General features: G+C 38.8%; 1 protein-coding gene across 4 annotated transcripts in view; it reads left to right on the top strand.

The window, feature by feature from the left end:
- The window catches only part of myo1b (myosin IB), a 65,845-nt gene that overhangs the window by 5,800 nt on the left and 36,635 nt on the right, over positions 1 to 23,410 (top strand). For all 4 annotated transcript variants that reach the window (XM_066686101.1, XM_066686100.1, XM_066686099.1 and 1 more), the window contains exons 2-3: positions 2,416 to 2,559; positions 7,467 to 7,582. In XM_066686101.1, coding sequence (XP_066542198.1) covers positions 2,425 to 2,559; positions 7,467 to 7,582 — 251 coding nt within the window. In that variant the 5' untranslated portion in view covers positions 2,416 to 2,424. The remainder of the gene's footprint in view (positions 1 to 2,415; positions 2,560 to 7,466; positions 7,583 to 23,410) is intronic.

The following is a 23,410-nucleotide window of genomic DNA, read 5'->3' as shown; positions in this document are numbered from 1 at the left end:
AGTCAGTACACTTGCATTAAATGACATAATTATTTGGGATGCGCAGATATATTGTAATCATTTTAGCATTGGTAGATATTTGCTTATATATTTAAGTGTCTGTAAAACCGATATCTATCTCAAATTTGAGCTATTGAGCTAAAATATATTCCATGGATATTTATGAATCAACATCTGTATTGTCATATATCTACATGCAAAATATGGGATAACAACTCTGGCCCACAACTCTCGTCTTGATGCATCTCTAATTAGGGCTGGATGATATGCCAAAATTTATATCACAATATATTTCTTAATTATGTTTGATACAATAAAATTCCGATGTTACATACATACAACATAAAGTCCACTGAAAACTTCTAAGAACAAACAATAAACTCTGCCCTGTAATGACCGTCAGTCAGTGACAAATGCTGTAAATAGTGTATATTGAAATATTGAAAATGTGTTTTAAAAATCATATTTTTATTGAATCATTTTATATTGCAATATACATTGATATTGAATTATTGTCCAGCCCTATCTCTAAAACATAATTAGAAGATCCATTTGCCAAAATACATTGTCACATCTATGCAACACACATTTTATATTCCTGATATCACAGTCACTGCACTGTTTACATCCCTAATGTGTAAATCATGATGCAGTTCTAAAAGGGTGAACCTGGCTCTGAACTGTCTGTCTGATGGAACGTGTTTCTCATTCATTAATCATTAACTGATAAGGAACTCTAGTTAATAAGAGACTGGGGTGGAAAATTTGCTAGCAAATTTTGATAGCACTTATTTTCCTCTTTTGCATAATTTATTGTAATCCCAGACTTGGTGAGAAATCCTGCTGAAAAGTAGTGTTCATGTGTGTAATTGTACATGCTTGTTGTAAGTTTAATAGTAAAATTCAGAGCCCTGGGGCTGACCCTGAGCTTAACTGTAGTCATTGTGCAAGGCAGATTAAGAAAAGGCACATTTGTGCAAGAGAAATCTGGGATGCTGATAACAACTTGAGCATTATGGCTCAGCACCTTGGCAGCTGCAGCTGTTACGAGTGTGGCCAGTTGTGTCAATGACAGTACCCAGCCCCCCAAACTAAGCTCTGGACCTGTTCTTAGCAAGCCCCCTGCTGATGCTATCTGCTAATCCCCCACATTCACAGACATGCTCCAAGTCCATGTGAGTTTTGTTTTTATGCAGATTTGTCATATTTGCACACATGGAAGAGCTTGCATTGTGTTATCAGCAAAGTCCCATCAGTGCTGTTGCTTTTTTACAGTAGGTTTAGGATTTATCTCTGATTGTGTTATCATCTAGACCAGCATTTCTCAATCTTTTTTCGATCACCACACCCTTTAAAAGGGACTTCTAAGACTATGGAGAAGTTTACGTTCAGAAGTGCCACTCGTTTTAAGGAACCATAGGTTTGAGGCAGAAAAAAACACTATTGTTTGTACGCAGCTGAAGTTTAACTTGTCTGTTCATTATTGTTCACTGTTTGAAGTACTACAGAAACTCATTTCTAGTTCAGGTTGTTTCATTTTGTAGCACTATGCAGTAATGCAGTTAGCTGTCTCTTGAATTTGGAGACATTTGCACATTGTGATGCGAAACAGCAAAAAAAAAAAAAGTTTTACCCACCTATGTAGCAGGAATAGAGTAATATGCCTATTTCATACCAACAATTTATGTATATTTACCAAGGCAAAAGTACACATTTTTTTGCGGTACAATGATACAGATTTATAAGATTTAGAGTAGTAACAGGTAGTGAAGTGTATGTCACCTCTCTGTGGCCCCCTGTTTCATTAGTGCACAAACAGTTAGCCGTTCGGTAAAGCAGGATAAGAAGACAGTGAATGGAGCTGGGCCTCCTTTTATCTCCTGTACATAGTACCGGGATTTGTGACCAAAGGAGACTAGTAAAGGGTTTGAAATATCGCCAACCCAGCAGTGTCTTTGTTTTCAGTCCTCTTCATTATGACATTTGTGGAATATAGTATAACGTTTATGGTGAGAGATTCCTGTTGAATTTTCCCGTATGGAATAGATAAGCCTTTTGTTAGCATCTGTCAAGGCTATGTTATTCCTTAAATTAAAATCTGGATTCATTTAGAGACCCTAAACTATAAATGACCAGGGAGTAGTCAGGGATCAAGACCAGGGAACTGCAGAAATCCATAGTATTATCAGACTGGCTGAATAAAATGGCTCCTGTGGCTCAAAACTGCTGCTGTGCAAACATGTTCTGGGGGTTTATTTGCTCTTGCCATGCTTAGAACTGGGCACCACTGGGGGAGTTATCTCTAGGATTGATGCATTGCTGTATGTAGAACCCAGTTAAATTCAAAGAAAGTTGTGAAAGTGTCAATGTGTGAAAATCTGCATTATATCATATGTTTTTTTTTTTTCCCTACAGGGGGCAATTATGTCCAAAATGGAGGTAAAGACGTCACTTCTCGACAACATGATAGGGGTGGGAGACATGGTCCTTCTTGAGCCGCTGTCAGAGGAAACATTTATTGGCAATCTACGCAAGCGCTTTGAGCATAATGAGATCTATGTGAGTTAAACAAATTCCTACAGATTTTCCTTAAGTGCACATACCTGACTCATTTGTTATTGTAAATTGCAGCACAGACTCTAAGTATAAATTGCTGCAACAATCTGCACATCATGCAGAAAGGCAGCACTCACACAAACCTTAATAAACATACATTTATGAACAATTATTCCAATAAGTGTCATTGACATAACAATGCTGACGTTAAATGTCATTCAATTAGTAAAATTGGCCACGACATCAGATACTTTATCAGAATATGCCTTTAGAAATATCTACATTGGATTTTCAGTTGCCATGAAAGTCTTATATAAGTGTTATGTAGATGTACAAATATTGCCCCTCAGTAAAGTGTTACCATTATTATTTCTGAGATATGTTTCCCTTTTATTACTGATACTTGCACCAGCATTTTTCATGTACTTTAATTTAATTAGGCACAGAGAGTCCTGTCTTGCAATCAAACTTCTGCTTGTTCCCAGGATTTCACCCCTCCTCCACCTCCTCACCGCCTGCCACATCACATTGGTGCCTCTAAGTTTAGCTCTCGTCCCATCTACTGTGCATGAGTATGTTTACACTACACAGTGTCAAGTGAAATAGGAGAGCGGAGAGGAAGTGAACATAAATTAGGATTCTTTCATTGTTCTGTCAGTTTTTTCAGCATGTACCATTCATTTAGCCTCCGTGTTAGAAGCAGAAGTGAAGGAGTTAGACCCCAATCAATAAATTAGTTTGAGCTGGAATGTAGGAGCTGTTTTAAATGAAGCATTACATTCAGAGTGCAGCAGGAAAGGGAGGAATGAATGACCCCCATGTCATGTATAAGTCTTTCAGGGACAGTTTTCTAACTGAGGAGCACAGACTCGGTTTCCGGTGATCTGTGATTTCACCATTTTATCATACTTTATTTAGAGTACTCTGTTTCATTGCTGTTGCTATTTCTTAATGTCTTTTCTTGTGTCAGAACAAAGCTGGTTTATGTGGCCTTTCTTTTCAGTTAGAACAAACTTGAAACATTTATAAAAAAAAAAAAAAACTACCACAACTTTTAAATTCTGGATAATGCAGGTTCTTTATTGTACTGGTGAGAAGCTGATCAGTTCACAGTGCTTCCATCAATAAACAGTTGTGCTCATTAGCAAAGTAAATGTAATTTGTTACTGTACTTAAGTAGTTTTTTTCGTTACTTTACTGAAGTATTTCCATTTTGGGCAGCTTTTTACTTTAACTCCACTACATTATGAATATCTGCCCTTCCTTTTGGTTTATGTGTGGGGGAAAAAGGTAACATGTCTGAACAAATCTCCCTGCTCTGCACAGCTCTCCATGCAACACAAGGCAGCAACGTTGCTAGGAGGTAAACAAACACAGCAGCGCTAAAACAAGTGAAACCTTTTCTCTGTCTAAAGCCAATAATACCAAAGGCAGGCACTTTATAAACTATTGTGCAAAATTGAGACTGTAAGTAATCAGTTTGTGTTCTCAGAATGGTTATGAATAAACAAAATGATTTGCACCATTTAGCATTTGGCTATATTTGAGCCATCAGTTACTACTATTCATTCACATACATGGTTTTCAGATGCAGTAGATGTCACAAATCACTCACAGAGTCAGTTGGAGATTTTTGTTAAATACAATAAGTGAAGTGAGATCACAACCAGAAGAAATATTCCAAAACCCAAAAATCAGTACAGAGATATAGACGGGTCCAAAAGACAAAAATGAGTATCAGGCAGTTTAAGATTTAGTTTGTTTAAGAAACAGAAATAGCTTGAACTATACTCTGTCACTGTGTAGACAAAACAAAGAGCTTAAAGAACACTTCCTCACTCATGTTCCTAAATGAGTAAAAAATATCAATATCAATTTATATTAATATCAAACATCTTCTTAAACCCTATGTAGTAGTATTAGTTTTATGAATCATTAAAGTGCACTATTTAGGGAGTGTAGTGTAAAGGAGTTAATATTTCTGAACTTCTTGACTTGAGCAACTTGAACCATGTTCGTCCGACTGCAGACCAATCACAGTCATATTTCTGGAGAGGTGCGCATCAGGCCGCGCTGCCTACGACTTGGGTTCAACACATAAATTGGGCTCTTTTGGTTTGGAAGGACAGTACCTTGGGTGTATGTAATAGTTGATATAACTTTCATTGTATTTAATCTCTGCCCATTTCTGCTATGATCATCATTGTCATACTAATTAATTATTATTTATTAAAAGACTGGGGACCCAAGAGTAACACTACAGTCTTTTCACCTACAATGTGTTAAGCATTGCATCTTGTTACAAAAATAATAGACCATTTGACCCCTAATACCTCATGGCACTTTTACTTTTGATATTTAAGTACATTTGAAGGTACATACATACTTCTACTCAAGTACATGGTTTGTCTTCTTAGTCCACCACTGTCAATAAATATATATAAAATGACAAGGAGCATCCAAAATAGTGACTTTATAGGAGAAGGGAAAATAAAAAAATCACTGGACGTTCCAAGTAATTTCTATTGGTTCATTAATCATGAAATTTTCACATTTTCATCATGATGTAGTAAACTAAAAATCAACAAAAACGGCGATATGTGTTTTTCTTTATACAGCTACAGTATGATCGAGTGGTTAATCATGTGGATATTTTGATGGGTTATGTGTGTTGACGAGTGTTTCCAAGTAATCTCTGAAAGAAGACTGTGGTTAGCATTAAATTTAAGCAGGTCCTGGCTAAAAAACATAACCTGCCTTTTGTCTTTCAGTAATTGAATGTATCCATGTTGTCAATGATTATGACACAACAACTGTTGAAAATTAATCCAAAACCTTCAGGGAGCTCAGAGAAAGGAGACAGGGCTAATAGGATGCAGGTGCTTCTCTTTAAACACATTTTTATGATGCACAATATTCTGACACAAGAACATGATGCACTGCTAAAGCTATATTTTAAAAACTGACATAAACATAATGTTGCAGACTTAAAAACAATTATTTAAAAAAAAAAAAGTATAATTTTTAATTTTTTCAAATTTGCCTACCTTTTTAAAATGTTGTGAGTTTTAAGACACAAGATGGAAAAAAATGACTTTCTGCACTCTGTGACTGACAGATAATGAGAAATTTGCTCTATAATTATAAGACCAGGGAGTGGCTCACCACCACCAAGGCTGTCCAGCTGCAGTAAGCTTTTAATGCAGCCCATCTTCAGCGTTTTACTTGCTACTAAGCTCTAAAGCTTCTGCTTTACTGAAATGTGCACTGATTAATGTGTATCTCTTTAAGTAAATTGCATTTCATCTGGTTTGGTGCGGTCATATTTATGACGCAATGACTTTTGTAGTACAGATAACCAATTGTTTGATGTTGAATTGTAAAGACTATACTTTTGCCCTCCATGTTGAGATTTCTGTGAACTAACTTACACCATCCTTTTTATCTTAGCTTTTCTTATCTGATCTCACAGTCCAAACCAAAGGATTGAGTAGGTCTTTTTTTTTATTTTACATGCAATGCATTTAAGATCTTATCTGATCATTCAGGTGTTACAGCTGACCCAGTATCGTTTTTAGAGTGATCAATTTCAGTAAGCGATAGAATGTAATTATGCATCAGAGTCCTTGAATTTATTTTGTACTCTAGACTTTGGTCAAATGTTTAGCTGCAGATAACGTCAGCTTATTTTAATAGCCATCATAATGAGTTAGTATCCAAATGTTTAACCTAATCATCAGTACTTTAAACTGAAGGTCAATGTCAGTGTAATGACAAATTCATTTCCTTCTGCCACATTCATTCAAAGCTGTTTCTTTGTTTTTTAATAAGTAACCAACACCATGATGTTTGGTTTCTAAACAAACAGCTAAGTTTAGATCTGATTTGAATGTTTGCACTAGCCTTTGTCTTTTTCTAGCAAAGATTACCATCCCTTCTGGGTCCCTTCATCTCATACTATGGTCACCATTATCTTAAATCCACAGAGACATGAAAGGACACAACTGATCATTGTGGGAAGTAGAAAGAATTTTGTTTGGGTGTGTTTCTGTGTAAGAATAGATTTAGGCTGAGATGCATTGATGTGATATTGTCCCTTACATATATCAGGTGGCACTTATACAATGGGTGCAGTATATGCTTCTAAATCCAACACCTTCTATTTAGTTTTGTTTTCTACATGTAAAGACCTCATTATGCCACCCATGTTCACTCAACAATAGATTGTGGGCTGTGTTGCTATGGTAAAGCCCTAGATCTTTAGCTGAGAGGCTTATGCAACAGCCAACATAATGGAAGGGAGGTGAGGCCTGTAAGAATCTGATATTATTCTCAGTCTTTAACACTGGAGAGCTGTCCATCCGCTTTATTTTTTTAAACCACACATTTGACATTTGCACAAAATCAGCTCATGAGATGAGAGATGATAAAGATTGTGTAGTTCTTTGCTTTTACTGAAGTCTTTGCCATCTCAGTAATATTAGAGCTGGTCATAGAGGTTTATGTGCAAATTGCTGTCTTGCTCCTGGCCCCTTACTCTGACGCCATGGCCCATGGTCATTTTGGTTCCATTTGTTCTGATGATGCCTCCCAGAATTCCACACATTTTTCTGTTGTATTCTCCTTTGCTGGTGTTTTGGGCTTCTGTATGCCTAAACAGTACCTCTAGAATTCCCAGCTGAAAAATGTTGATGGATGCAGTGCTGATGGATCTCTTCCAGGCATCAACTTTACTAAATTTTTATATGCATTTGTCTTTCTGGTCATCTAACTAAACTCCCCTCTTGAAACCTAAACAAGTCCTGACTCTTCTGTAAGTTCCTGTATTAAATGCATAAACTCACCTTTAGCTTTTTTCCACAGGATAAACATTCTGTCTCTTTCTCACTCTTCAATCCCTTGATTTGCAGACATACATTGGCAGTGTAGTGATTTCTATGAATCCCTACAAGTCTCTTCCCATCTACACAGCAGACAAGGTGGAGGAATACCGCAACAGGAACTTCTATGAGCTCAGCCCACACATGTGAGTCCAGCCTATGGTTTTTGTTCAGCTGTTGTTTAGCTTATTCAAACATTTGTGTAGGTCAAAAAAAAACAGTACATTATTGTTTGTCAGAAATATGCAATATTAACCTCTGGCCTGACTGAAATGTCAGATTTGTACCTACACTGCTGAAGTTCACATTTTCTGTTGAGTGGCAGGCTTCCCAAAATAGTTTAGTTTTCCTATTGTAATGCAAGTGATTTGTTATAGGTAAAACGCATATAAATAAAGATATTTGAAAATAGTCCATATACCATACAAAGCTGTGCAAATACATAGAGCAGTTGGGGTCATGGAAGCTTTCATAAAACACCATGGCATGCTGACCCTGTGGATTTTAAACCACATGTTAGATTCAGAGGCATAAGAAAGTACAGGCTGATCAATGAATTTGGTTGACCTTAAACATAGAAGCAGCTTAAATTAATCATCAAGAAGGTAGTAGGAAATTTATAGTCCTTATTTTCTGTTGAATGATGGACATCTGTAAATTTTGTAGCTTGCTTCTTCACTAGGGAAAATATCCCCAAACAAAATATTTGCTACTGGACACTATGCAAAATTTTGCAAATACATGGTACGGGTGTGACCATGGGCACACTAACACTGAAGAATGTCTTGAGTTTGTCAAGAATTTGTTTCCTGGTGCAACAAGTGGTGTTGCACAGCTCCTAGGTCCTGGGGTTTTGGGTTCAAGCCCCACCTCAGGGCTTGTCTATGAAGAGTTTGGTGTGTTCTGCCTGTGTCTGCGTGGGTTTCTTCTGGATAAAGTCTAAAGTCTACGCACTGTGGTAGGTGGATTGGCTGTGCCAAAGAATTCAGTGGTGTACTGGCACACCATCCAGGGTGTGTCCTTGCCTTCCAGTTAGGTTCAGGAGGCACCACAACCCTGAACAGTGTAAGCCGTGGAAGGAATAATTTAATGAATAATTTTTTTCCTTTTTATCACTCCATTTTTAAGACACAGCTTCATTTATACTAAATTGTTTTTAATATATATATATATTGAGTAACCGCTATTCTGGTGTCTGTCCGATTTGACATATTTGAGCTAATGAGCCCCTCCTTGTCCCATGTGACCCCTAAGACATAGGGTCCAGTTGTAGGAGGGGGAAGGGATGGCCTCTGCTGCCACACTCCGGCTAATGGCCATCTGTCTTTCTAGAGTGGTGCCAGCAGACGGACAAGAGTGCCAGAGTCAAAACAAAGCAGCTTATTTGAACAATTGCTTTCCATTCTGTTTGGACACTGCTTTCCATAAAAATCAGCAGACGTACCCTGGCCCTCAGAAAGGTCAGTGGCCCAATGCCAAACATGTCAGTACTATAAGACCCAGCATGATTTCTGTTTTGCCTTTATCCCTGTTGCTGTTGTATTTGTTCTGGAACCTTTTGCCTTGGGGGAAATGAATATACTGTATCCAGATGTCTATGCAGATTGTTGGTGTTTGTTTCCATCTTTGCTCACAGCTTTGATAGCTTTGAGTGTTGGTTTCTCTTAAGATTCTATATTTATCTCAATTGAAGCTATTATTCCACGTCTCCGGGAGCATCTATCCGTCTCATGTTCATGTTTTTATGCTCTTGACTAGCATTTCTTTTTTGCATGCAGCAAGTTTAGCTCTGTCTCAGTCCCCATATTATTCCATTCTCCTGTGTTCTAGTCTTACCCTCTGTTAGACTCAAGTCAGGGTCAAAGCTCCCTCTATGTGTGATCCAGAGCCAAACTCGGAGCTGATCCAAGGCAGCTGCTTTGGCCATCAAATCTGAGAAGCACTACTTTTTCTGAGAGCTGTGGAACTATAAGCAAAGGCCTGGATTTACAGGCCTCCTGGGCCTGAGCATTACAGCAGGCAAGTACAGCAAGCTGTAACCAGGCCGGTTATCAGTCATTCGGAAAGTAACGTAACATTGGATGTACCTTTGCTTTTGTAATTCTAATTACTTTCACAATTTGCACTTGCTGAGTCTGAGTGTGCGATTTGAACAGTAGTTTTTCCAGCTAATTGTTTTTCCCCGCAGCTTGCTGACACAAAGCTCAGCTGTATTTATAGTCAACACTTCATAATCTGGGTATAAACAGCCATCATAGAGTGTAAGCAAGGAAGCCACACGGGCTTGAGACTGGAAACATAGTATCATGTATCAACCACTAAAATGATTGTCATTTTGTGAAATTCTGAATTTCTACATTTTTAGTGCAGAATTTGCTTCAGAAACTCTGTCTGTAATCCCTACAGGGATCAATCTGGATCAGTGGAAATGGTGATTGTTAGCATGGTTATACATGCCTGAGCTGGCTGAGCTAGTATTGGTGATATTACTAAAGATGAATTTAATCCTGATGCTGCTCTGATTTTTGGAAATGTGTTCACCATGCTCTAACAAACACATTCATTTGATCTCTAAACAAATTCAAGGTTACTGTTTTGTGTGACTATCATTTCTCCCAGACTGTGTCCTCTGTAAGGTTTGAGAGGCCTGGTTTGTAACGTTTGGAGACCTGAACTATAGTTTGTTTAATTAGATTCTCTGTCCAAATGTCTGCCACTCTCTACCAAACTAACTTTTGTAAAGTGCTAAATAAATAGATATTAATGGTCATTAGTACATTAGTACTTAGTACATTAGTAAAGTATTTATTTTCTAAGTATATTTGGGGTTTGCTATGGAATGTTTACATAAGAACTTTATACACTGTTTTTTAGTGGTGTATCTCTGACACAGATTGTAAGGGGCATGTTTAGGGGAAACTCACATTCAGTGCTTATGCACATACACTAGTGTAGCTAGGGTGCCTACCATCACACAGACTGTGCAATTAAACCACCCAGTCAGTTTCTTGTGGCCTGCCTAGATCAGAAAATGTGTCTCTTACAGCAAGCGTACATTCGTTACACACCAGCGGAGGTGATTCAGTTGAAGTATTTGCATGAATTTGTTTAAGTATGTGTACTGAGAACAGTGAGCCAAAGACAGTTTGAAATTCTTTATTTTAAATTGAATATTAGGTTGATGGACAAACCTATAAATTATTCATGGTCATATGTGAGCATGTTGGGGTGGGTTCTGAATGCGTTGTAAAGACCCCCTCCACTTAAAATGACATTTTTGACCTAGTAAACAAATATATGTCCATGTGGTGGTTCTTATGTTAGAAGACGTGTAATGCAAAATTAATATGCCAGTACAACGACTAAGAATTTCTGGGTTTCTTACATCATAAACCTAAGGAGCCAGCCCCACCAATCTTGCGACACTTTCAAACGAGTGGCGCAGGGATAAACGGAGATCAATTGTGTATCCATAAATCCAGACAAGAATGTGAAGGTGTAGAGTTGATGCAAACTAGATTTAGAGTATTAGGGGACCCTTTTCTTGGAACTAATGTTTAAATATGTCGTTTTGTTGAACAGAGAAGAGTGTTTTGGAGTTTATGATAGAAAGAGGGCTTTAAAAGCAGACTCCTTAAACCATGTCAGAGGATGTAAACAGGAAAGTGGAGATGTATTAATGTGACTTTTATGTAAGGTAAAGCAAATGAGATTTAAACAGGTCTTCATTGCTTTTCCCCAGATAACTGTTTATTTTTGCTACACCAAGTTGCTTTCAAAGGTCACCCATGCAGTAAAACAGTCAGATTAAATGAAAGATAAACATTTACTTAGCTTAGCAAGATCTCTGCACACTTGGGCACTGGAAGCCAAATGTTCTGAGAATCTGTCCAGGATGACTTGGATATTATGATTGCAGTTCCTTAGTAATATGTCTGGAATAGCATCTCAGTTTAATCACATGTCTCAATTTAATGGGTTAATTGCTGTCTTTTGAGCCTAATGGTTTTACATATAGTATGTAACACTGAGAGATCAGCTATAAGAACATCCATCCATCCATTATCTGTAACCGCTTATCCAATTTAGGGTCGCGGGGGGGTCCAGAGCCTACCTGGAATCATCGGGCGCAAGGCGGGAACACACCCTGGAGGGAGCTATAAGAACATGATAGATTGAATGTAGTTTGCCAAATGGAGATTAATGGTCAGATCACAGTTGTGCTGTACTATTGTCTCAGATAAAAAAAAATAAAAAACATCTTCAGGCTTTTTTTTTTGTAAATTGTTAACCATTTCTATTGTTCATACAAGTTAACATTTCACATAATGTAAAGAAAGTGGCATGTTCAAGGAAATATGAAAAACCTATCATCAAATCTCTAGCAGAGAGATGTCTGTTCATTAGGGAGTTTTTCTAGTTGCAGGGTTGTGTTTCATATGTGGAAATATTCCTGACTGATCCCTAATGGGTTTGTGCCAACGGTCTTTCAGAGTAATTAAAAGAGCTCCGGGAGTTGGTAACTGATCAGCCACTGTCCACATTAACACCCTAAAGCTACCAGCAAAGTGCACCTATGAATAGTGTGGGGTTTTTTTCCATTAGGATTGGTGAAAGCTAGAGTTTCTCTTTAATTAGTGAGTGTGGATAGTTAAGAGAATAAAACAGTATGTGCTCTTATTTTGACAAGATTTGCTTAGAATGTAGACAAATGTAGTGACCAAGGTAAACAGGCCATAAAAAATAGTTCTGTGCAGCTGGATCCTTGAAGCCTTTGAAGTCAATTTAATCACCATGTGCAACAAGCCTGAAGGTCTGAGGTGGTCTTCAGACCACACTGATGAGCATACTCCTTATTTAGCAAGAACTGTTGTAAGGGATGATGAAGAGAAACTGTTCAACTGTTGAAGTGCTGAATTTTCTGAGTGCACATCACATCAGAACCCTGAACTGGATAAGCAGTTACAGACAATGAATGGATGAATAGTATAAGGTTGTTGAGCTGTTACTGTAGTTTCCTTGATGACTTGGCTCTTTGGTTGTTATGGAAAATCTTGACAAAAAACAGTAAAAGCCCTCTTCACTGTGAATGTTTTGCTAGTGATTATTTAAGTTAAGATGGCTGGTTGCTTTGCTGTGTTCTTCAGCTCTGGCATTTCCTCCTCCATCTTGTGTAACTTTGTGACATAGTGCCTTTCCCACTTTAATACTCTTGTCCAGCCACAGGAATTTGGGCTTACGATTGGGTGTTGTGCTAGTTTTATTTAATGACCCAGAATGAACGAGTAGCACTTCATTTTGGCAACCACATATGGCACGCTTGTCGCTGTGTTTGCATTTCCGAAGCCCTGGTTCTCTCTGCTGCTTGTCCTGAATGGTCTGGAGAGAGAGACGCTACTGTGCTGACTCTGGGCTTCTGTGGCCGTCTGTGTGTGGTGAGGTCACTGCAGCAGGGTGTGAATGGGCTTGCTTACTTCTCTCTCATTGGTGAAGCGGTGTAGCACACAGACCATAGGACTGCCGATGATGACTTTCCCAGCCAGGATGGTTTTCCTTTAGTGTAGAAAAGCATTGTGCTGTAACTCAATGCACTGCCAAGTGATCCCATGGGAAGCAAAACAGGAAGATCATGATGATATAGTCAATACTCCTTTGACAAAGCTGTCCAAAAATACCCTTTTAGTAGATGTTTCCTTATCCTAGTTTATTATTTAAGGCTGGTATTTTCATTCCAAAAATTTGATTAATTTTACACTAATTTTTCAAATATTTCTCAACATCAGTTTGACAAACATCGGTACAGATGCTCAGAATTATCTGTAGATAGCGGTGTGATTCCGATGTCATCATGTGTCTTTAGTAATGAGTTTTTAGATGCAGTATCCCATGTGTTCAGCACATTGAATGTTTCAGTTTACAGAACAGGGTTCTTTGTCCAGATTTTGGACTGTTTTTGGGAACAAACACCATATGGTTTATAGTAGGGCCTGATAAGCATGACCATTTTCCCTGCTATTCCAAAATATCCTGGCTTCTTGGACACCTAACCGTGCATTAGAACAAGGAGGAAATTCAAAATGTTGCAGTTTGAGGTTCTGGATTTAGGAAAGTGTGAGCCAAAGAAAGTCATTGAAGATCCTGTCACTCTGCAGGAGTTGACAGTTATGCCTTGAACACTGGACATGAACACTTTGCTATAACTGCAATATTATATTCAGAAAGCAGAAAATCTTGGATATATTTTCATGTTAAATTAGATGACAGAATGTACATAAACAAAGTATGTACAGATCATCTATTGCTTACATGCTTAGTTTCTTACCTATTCATAAATTGGTCTTATAATTATTATTATTATTGTTTGTTTTAATGTAAATTTTCACAGCGTGAATAAAGTGACATGATGGTCTGTTGCATTAGAGAGACTGTGTTTAAGCAGAATTACAGTGAACGTGTGAACAGCCCCAAAGCCTCATGTGTAATCATGAAGCTACACTGCTTTCCCTCTGGGGCTTCACAGTGTTTTCTGGGCCTATGCACACCTGCTACCCAATAAAGCCAGGCCAAGAGAGAGTGTAGTGAAACTGTACAGCTGCAGTGTGGCCATTATGGCTGATTGTCCTGTGGTCATTACCGCCATGATGTAATTTTGTCCCTGAACAGGGCCTAGTACCCACCACGTTAAACATTTGCATTATGCTATTTATCGGTGGGCGTCTGTTATTGTAACTAATCTGAATGGCAAAGAAAGTGACAGATGCACACCCTCACCTCTGTTTACGGGGGATTGATGTTTCTGAAAAGCACTGCTCTTTGGTGGAGGCTATGGTGCAGATGGTGGGAGTTGTGTGCATACCCAGATTGTGCTCCTTGCTGCATGGCTACAGGGTCTCTTGGGGTGGGATCCTGTTTCAGTGTGTGTAATGAGGTAATGCGGTCTGGGTGCACTCTCAGCCTCACTCTCTCAGCACACTGCTATTGACCGTCACTGGGGCATTGTTTATAGGTTGAACACACCCTGCTGATAGACCAGCCAAGCCCACAAAATGGCAGCCTGGGGGGCTTGAGTTTGTATAAGGGTTGGCCTGAAAGCTGTGTACCTATGTTTCTGTGCTACTTACCAGTGATATAAAAACATCTGAACCAGTGAAAAACATAATTATAAGCTCCAAGAAATAACAATTTTGTCAGTATAGACTATTTATAAAATAAATGCGTCATGTCTTTTCTTATTATTGGTAGTCATGTTAAATTGTCCTTTTTGTCCTGTTGAATGTGTGATTCTGTTTTGGCATGGCAAAGTTTTACAGTATTACACCCAGGAGATCAAAAGCATGCTTAGGAGTTCAGTTAGGAGAGACTGAACACCTTTCAGTTGTCAGATTAGTCTGTCTGTGCAAAGGTCAGCCGGTTGTACACTGGGCAAATGCCCTTCTGTCTGGGAAACTAAGGCCTGAACATCTGGTGATAAGTGTATATTTTAGATCATAATGGGCGGTTTTAATCTGCCTTCTACTCTCAGCATTGGTCCAATATTCAGTATTGACCAGGTTGAGTGTGAAATTCAAACAAACTTTTATATTTATTTCTACATGATAACCATTAAAATACGTTTTAATCTACTGTAAGTAAGACATTGTACTGTAAGACATTTATAATAATTGTGATTGCCATGTACCTCAAGATAAACCACAATGGTGTTGTTTATTCTTTTGTTCCCAAAATTTCACATCACAAAACGTATTAATAATTAGAAAAATTCTCTAATCTATCTTGTCAATATTTATTGAGCTATTTCTACATTTAAAGCTTTTGGTAAAGGTGAAGTGCAGTACAATGGGGTCAGAAACATCAAGGTTTACACTGATGGATGAATAGAGCATGGTTTACATAGATATTTGAAGATCTATTTGTTTTGTCTACTACACTCCTACACCCAAAGGGAGTGTCCTACATTACTCACACCCTGTTACAGGGTGAAGTATGATATTTTGGCAGTCACAACAACCAAAGATTAACTCTGACTAAAAATAATTTACTGTATTTATGCATCGTGCTTCAGACTGAAATGAGTGCTTTGTGTTTCTTCATAGGCTCAGTGACAGATGTTGATCCAACCCTGACAGACTCAGAGAATAGGAGAGTGCAAAGTGTGTGCCTATGTCAGTGTGATCACTTGTAGCATTTGACTTAGTTCCTGGCAGCCACATCTCTCTCAGACATGTTAAATGGGCATGTTTCCTGAAGGGTGTGTGGGCTAGATGTCTGTTTCCCTGTTGATGAGGCCACTAAACCTGTCCAGAGCCATAAAAGACTTTCACTTTAGATACAATAGGTCTACGCCCAAAAATTAGTATATTGCATGAGGCAGACTTAGCCTCAGTGTTACAGTACATGACAATTTGCTTTTATTTCACCGCATTTTGCCACATCGGGGAGATCTGCTTGCCACGTGTTTGGGTGTCCATGACCCCTGACCATTAATTTCTATATTCAAGTAAAAGACGGTACACTGTCATGATTTACCAGCAGTAATCTTGCCTGATTGGCTAGTTGCAGGGCGGCAGCTGCATTCATTTTCATAAAAATTAGTCTCGCATTGCCAGACTCTTTTAATGTGGGCAAGAACCACCTACTACTGCAGGAAAAGAAATTTGACTAATACGCAAAAGGTCCAGTGACAAGTCTGTTATTTTTCAGTGATATGTTGTAGGAGGCAGAGAGCCAATAAGAAAGCACCTAGCAGAATCCTTACAACGAGGTCAGTTTATCGCACTGAAAGTATCAGACTCCATCAAATTGTGGGTGGAGCGTCAGTGGCTAAGTTTTTCTCTGCTGAACCGTCATGCCTCATGCACATGTGACATCTCTTTTCATTGAAATCAGTGGTGTGGACCTGTTAATTTACAATGAAGGCACTGTGATTGAGACCAGGGTATTGGATTGGATTCTTAGTGCTTTCCTTAAGCTTAGTCTTAATTGCACTTCTTGGCCTTCTTGATAGTGATAAAACTGATGCAATAAAATCACCTGTCTCTATGTTGCAATTTTTTTCAGATCATTGAACAACCAATAACTTGACCTTTACAGTCACCTACTGGTTTCAAAGTTCATGATTTGAGGGGCAATAAAGCAACAGTACTGATAGTTTTCTGGAAGAACTTGGATGGAGTCTGATAAGATATCAGCCACTGAAATTGAGCGTGACCTGATAAATACTTCTTAGTCAAAAAGTATTCTTTAAGCGTTAGCTGTCGTCAGAGGTGGCAGTAAGGAACTACTTTTTCCATTGTCTGTCTGTTTACATAATTGTTATAGTTGTTTGCTTTCCCAGAATCTCATGATCCATCAGGGTTGTATAGAATAGCTTCTCATTGAAAATGGCTGAATTCCTAAGCCTGGCTCACATTTCTACTTGGATGTTCTGCATTAAGTCCAGTCCATTTAAATCATCACCTATCATTTTGAGTAACTGCCAATCCCACACGTCGAGTGTCCTACGCTTTTAACTACAGGTAATGTTTGATAACAATGACTGTAGGCAAATAAATTTTCACATTTCCAGGGAAACTCTTGCGCAGGTGAGTCAATCTGTGCAATTATTTTTCTGAGCAGTTTGAGACATATGAGAGAGGTGATCTCTGGACCTTGTGCATTAGCAGAAGCACTCATATCTGGCTAATTAGAGGGGGCGGCACGTCTTCACAAGAAAGTATTGCTACCTACCTTCAATGGTTTCTGCAAATAAAATGCAAATCATATGGCAAACATCCCTATAGCAACCATTGACCATAGTCTGCACCTAGACATGAAGGTATTGGAAGACTGAATTCAAAGACTGAGCTGATCCTGTCGGGCATTATGAGTCCCACAGTTGTGGTAAAAGTACACAAAACACAAAACTGGAATTACCTTCTCTTTGTTAACATACACTTCTAGGAAAATTAGGTGCCTGTTATACTTCTGGGAGCAGTGTGTATAAGCTAAACAATCCTCCCTCCAGCGTAATCTGTGCACTTTTTTCCAGTGTTCTTTAAGGCATATCGGCTGATTCAAATTAATTATTAAATAATAACCGTATTGCATATCATTTCTCTCCAAAGAAAAAAAAGAGAAAATGACTTGAAATAAAATGTTTTTCATTGACTTCCATTTGAAGTGTTTTTTTTTTCTTCTTTTTCTGTAAAGTTATTAGTTTGGTGATGCATGTATTTCTATGGACAGTGACAATATGCAGATTCTATTTGTTTATTGGATGACCAAGCAAAATCATTATCTGCCTAATAATGAATGCTATATATCTTTCTTGTGTTAACTTGTGATGTTTTGCTAATCATTAAACTGTTATAACCTGCAATACCAGCCAGAGAAAAAACAGCTATTAGTAAAAAGAAAATTCCCCACACTTTACACTCTTGCAAAACACCAAGATATGCACGTGTGCTGCCACAGGTAAGAGATTTTGCATGTTATTGCTTGCCATCAGGTCCCTTTTGCTTTTGCTTTCCCAGCCATCAGTGACTAAAGATGACGTAATGATCCAGTGTGATTAGATTTGATTTTGTTATAAGTGGATCTGTTTGAAACATAAGTGAGTATGCAGACATAGCAATATGTGACATATCGCTTTTATATTTACACACTTGTTGGAATTTTTTTCGTGATAGAGCTCACATTCTTTTAAGCTTCAGTATTGTATGTCTTGAATTTGACCTTAGTCTATGTTTGTTTTTCTCGATTACATTCCTGACCAGTCCTTATTTTCTTAGGGTTCAGCAGTGTTGTAACAGAACCTTATCTCAAGGCTGTTAAAGAGAAGAACTGGGTAGATTTTAATTAATTTACAAATTTATTTGACTTACATAAAATAACATATTGTGTTTCTTCGTTAGGACATTCTCTAACAGTATCATAAATATGAACCCAGTGAAGTAGTGTTTCCTGCCAAGCTGGTAAATGTTCAGATTTGCGCGTAAGCCCGACACCAACACGCCAAAATCTTTTAAACATTTAGGGAGTTGAGCACTTTTAGGGCACCCAATTGCACCCCATTCTGCAGAGTTTATTTTTTGTTGTGTAAATCCACTGGTGACCCCTCTCTCAGCACGATGACCCCCTCCCCTCACTTCCTGCTGAGGGGCTGGATAAATAAGCTTTGCCTCATGCAGACCAACCTCCCTGCGGCCCCTGAGTTAGCCTGAGCCACAATGGCACCAACTGTAGTGCAGAGGAGACTGGGTGCATGCATGCCAGCATCATATTCAATTAGGGTCACACATAGGTCACACCCCCCTCAGAGACATGTCAAGTGATGTACAATTCTGTAGCATGTCTCTTTATGCTGTCTTTGAGATTAGTGTGTCCAGTAGATGTCATATTAACTTCAGTACTTTGAGTGTCTTTGTACTGTTGGTTCCCTGATGCAGTGTGGTGCTGCTTTAATACCTTATTGAATTTTGGAGAGCTCAGCATTGGCCCTCAGGAGACAGCTGGATGAAAGCAGGAGGATGTCCTCACAGTGGGACATCAGGGTACTAGAACACACAAAGGTTTGTGCTACGGCTCAGAGACACTCTGGGGTATATTTGAGCACTGCTTTGTGGTGAGAAAGAGGCTCTAATGTTCGATTTGAAAGGCGCAGTCTTCATTTAGCGCTTCCGTTAGCCTGCACCATCTTTACCTACGCCACCTAAAGTAATGGCCTTCTTTCCTTTGTGAGTAAAGTTCAACCCTTTTCTCCCTCACAACTTACAATTACGTCTAATTTCCTAATGGCATCTTGTAATTCAGATCAGGAGATTTTGGTAAAGAGGGCCTTTGGCATCAGAGGAAACAACAAAGCTCTGCCCAGGCCAACACATGACCTACTTCCATCTATTCCGAGATACTGTCCTCTACGTTTAGACACTAATGTACGCTTTACACCAGACAGAGTAGGCTGACCCTGCCCACTCCACTTAGGAAAAGCCTTTATGGTTTGACCAATTTAAAACGCTTACGCTAAAAATCATTGTTAATTACATCCCAAACCTGTGCACTGCACGTGCACACCTCTAATTTGGACTGGCTGTGTGGTCAGACATGTTGAAAGCACAGTGTGTGTGATTCTGTATTTGTCTGTTGGAACAGTTTGTGCAGAGGAGTTCTGAGTCAGTGTCAGCTTGCCAGCACTACACACACACACACGCATACACACACGTACACATTCCACACTTGTAGACCTTCTGTCTCACTCAGGAAAGCTGACTAAACCAGGCTGTATAGCCGGGAACTGTAAAGCCGTCCGGTGAGGAGAAGCTAAAAACATCCTTGTACTATTCTCTCCCTGATCTTCCCTGTGTGTGTGGGTGGTTGTGGGGGTGTACGTGGAAATGTTTGTTTTGCTTGCACTGAGGTAGTAAGGGGCTTTCCCCAAGAATGACTCATACTACCTTTTGGACCCCCCCCCAAAAAAAAAGAATATAACCAGACTTCACACTGTGAAAGTAAGAGACCACCCCTCACCTTTTTCAATGTCCTTTCAAAACAGTTATTATTTCAGGAGATATTGAAAGCAGAAAAGCAGAAATTCACTTAAAGAATATGAAAGTAAAAGGAAAATTAGTGAAAAGAAATTGAGTTTAAAATTAGAGTTATTAAACATTTAGTGAAAATGAAGCACACAATAGAATGTTAGACCACCTAAACTATCGTCATTAAGTACATTGAAAATGTCTTTAAATGACAGCAGAAACTCATGCCCATACCCAGTTGATTACTGTACATCCATTGGGAGAAGACAACGCATGACTCTGAAAGTGTCTTGAAGGAATTGAATCTGTGTAATTATACCACTAAAAATCATGATGAGTATGTCGCTAGCTTTGACTTCGCTTTAGAATAAAACTTACCTTCAGTCATTTAAATAGCTTTATCTCAAATGTGTGCACACCTACTACTTGTTGATTTGCATGATGTTAATAGGCCACATCACAACGCAGATTGAAAGCTTGCTGAATTAAATGCTTTGGATCAGCTTCAGATTTCAGTAGGAAACAGCTGATGTTTTTGGCCACCTGGCTGGACGCACCTGTGATTTTGGACCTTTTGGTCCCATAAGGCACCCATGACCCATTGTTTATTCTCCTCACAACTGTGATCCCAGTGCCACATCATCTCAGCCGGAAAGCCTCCATTTCCCCTTCAGCTCATTCAGCACAAGATACGGATATCCCATACCATGCACTAGACTGGGTCTACCGATCCATAGTAACTATCCCTCTCTCTCTCTGTGTTCTGTGCCATTATTATCTCAACAAACAATAATACATTGTTATATTGTAAAGTAAGTAAGCAAACATAAAAGCTGGATAATGTTAAAGAACTGAGTATAAAGTTGACAAATCATCATAATGTTGGGTAATTTTAAATGTAAACGTTCCTAAATACATTTTTAGATTCTAGGAAATATCTAAAAGTGCTATAAAACCTTTAAGCTGTTTAGAGGTTAAACAGAAATTGTTCTGTAAGGGAGTGTCTATTGAAAATATTCCTGGGAATCAATGATACTTCTGTGACATTGATTCATACATAGTTCTTCCACAGCAACATGTGCCACTTTCTTTGTAAAGAGTGTAGTTATGGCAAAAGTACAAACATATTATTTCTCTGAGTAAATCTGTTAATAGACTTTAATGAGTTTTTGTTGTAGAATCACCAGTTAGGAGTGAAAACTGGTCTGGTCAAGTTTTAGCCATGTCTAAGAATTGCCTCTATGAATCCCAAGAGCTCCAGGCCATTTTATGTCTTTTCCCTAAATTTGTAAGTGGATCTTGGGTGATCCTGCTCTTACGACGTGCCTGTTCTTCCCATTTTCTCAGGACTACCAGTGGCAGGAACCGGCTATTTTTTGACGTTGATCCTTACTGTGGTTTTGGGCCACACGCCTGCCTCTGAGATGCTGAAATTACAGCTCACTCTTCGGCAGGCTGCGCGCTCGAGGGGGATGGTGTATCAGGCACCCCCCCATTCCCCACAACCACACTTTTTTGCAGCTACTGGTCAGATGTGTCCTCAGCCACTGCCTGCTTTCATGTCTTTGATGGTTGCCTGTGTTAATGTTTTTATCACAGTGCCACAAAGAATATAAATGGCATACACTTATTTAACTTGGATCATCTCCCTTGTCATAATTCATATGAGGCAGAGGTAGTCACATTATTTTGATATTATTTATCTCAGTTTCCAGTGAAAGTTTAGAAACAGAGCACATAGTGAAACAAGGTTTTCATTCACAACTCTCTCTCTCACTTTCTCTCTCTGTCTCACTTTCTCATTTTCTAATGCCCTTTGCTTTCTAAATAAAGCATTCTGTCTGTATTTGTATCATTTTTTTTCTGGGGTTTGCAGAGCAAAGCTAACTGTTGTTTTAAAGAAAGCCTATATTAAATGCCACATGCTACATCTCCTTTGGGTTGTCTTTGTGGTGTGTGTGTTTGGTCACCAAGACTTTTCCACTGAAAACCCAATAACCATACAACCACTGGTAACATCTTTTCATATTGAGATCTAATGTTTTCATACTCCATGGAGTGCTTACAATAGATAACGGGTTCTGAAAGGGCAGGCTCATATAACCTGGTGTGTGCGTTGAACCAATACTGCTAATACGGCACATTTCCATGCATGGGTTCTCCCAGTCCCACCCGTCTCCCCTCCTCTGTTGCCCTGTTCAGGGCTGGAGTAATTGTGTTATGGTTCTCCATTGTTTGGCTCACACCGAGCGTCTACACTACGCTACAAAGCTCAGACATCTGTTCCCTAAACCTCTGCACATTTCTGTAATGATGTAATGTCCCATGCCCGTTATTTCGCCCTCCTCCTCTCCCTCTTTCCACATATCCCAGGCCTCCGCCCAGCTCAGATCTATACTGGCCGTGCCAGTTTTTAGATCACGTCTCTGTACAGTGTGCAAAGCTTAGAGTGGATGTCCATTTGCAGACAGTCAGTCTAGTTAGCTGAGGTCAAGTCTCATTCAACTTCCAATTTTGTGTCATCGGTGCATCAGCCATACAATGAGTAATGAATGAATTAAGGTTAATGGCAAGGCAAGGTTGCTTTTGTTTTTCATTTTACTGCTGTATTATTTCCACTGTAACAAGTTGCAAATTAGGCACATCATATTCATGGCATTCTAGTTTACAATTATACAGTTATGTTTATTGTATGCAACTGTACAAATGAAAATAACAAAAGCCCAAATTCAAAAGACCAAAAATGAGGTTATCATTAAGTAAATGTACAGAAAACACGCCTCGATTTCATTGAAACAAACATTGTCACTAAATGTAAAGTTTACATTTTAAATTTTTGCATAAATGGAAAAATACCACTGTTATAACAACATTATCTGTATCATTCTGACTGTTTTTCCCTTAAACTTGTCTGTCTTAAAATGGACATGCCACTTTATTTTAATACATGTGATGAGGTAGTTTTAAAGTAACAAAGTCAACAAATATTTTACAGCAGGGATTAATTATGAAGGGCACAGCCCCGTCATTAGCTTTGCTTTGTAGTTCAAACTTTTACTCGCCAACTTATTTTCTCTTCACATGCATACAGGCACCATGAAATTCCCTACAGCTCTCTAGAAATGAGCATTTATGAAGACTGGGGGGTGGGTGTTCTAAATATCTTACAGGAGGGGAAACTACATGCAACATTTCCCTCACAATCAGAGCTATTATTAGTGGTGGTTCTGGAACATTCCTGGGTAATGATTGTAGAAAAGCTCAGACAGAGGGAAAACTGAGAAAGAGTGAGTGAGCAGGCTCAGAGGCTAACGTCTTTAAGCCTTGTGGCCTGATGGAAGTAAAATTAAATGGGATACTGACAATATTAGGACTGTTTTGGTTCAAATGAAATCCTTAGGGTCTACACTATCACAACTCACGTGTTTCTCTCATCTCCCTCTTTAGGTTCACCCACACTAT

This window comes from Hoplias malabaricus, chromosome 12 (genome assembly GCF_029633855.1).
Source record: "Hoplias malabaricus isolate fHopMal1 chromosome 12, fHopMal1.hap1, whole genome shotgun sequence".
Lineage (NCBI taxonomy): Eukaryota > Metazoa > Chordata > Actinopteri > Characiformes > Erythrinidae > Hoplias > Hoplias malabaricus.
Note: the sequence above shows the minus strand (reverse complement) of the source record. Positions and strands in the feature narration are given on the sequence as shown.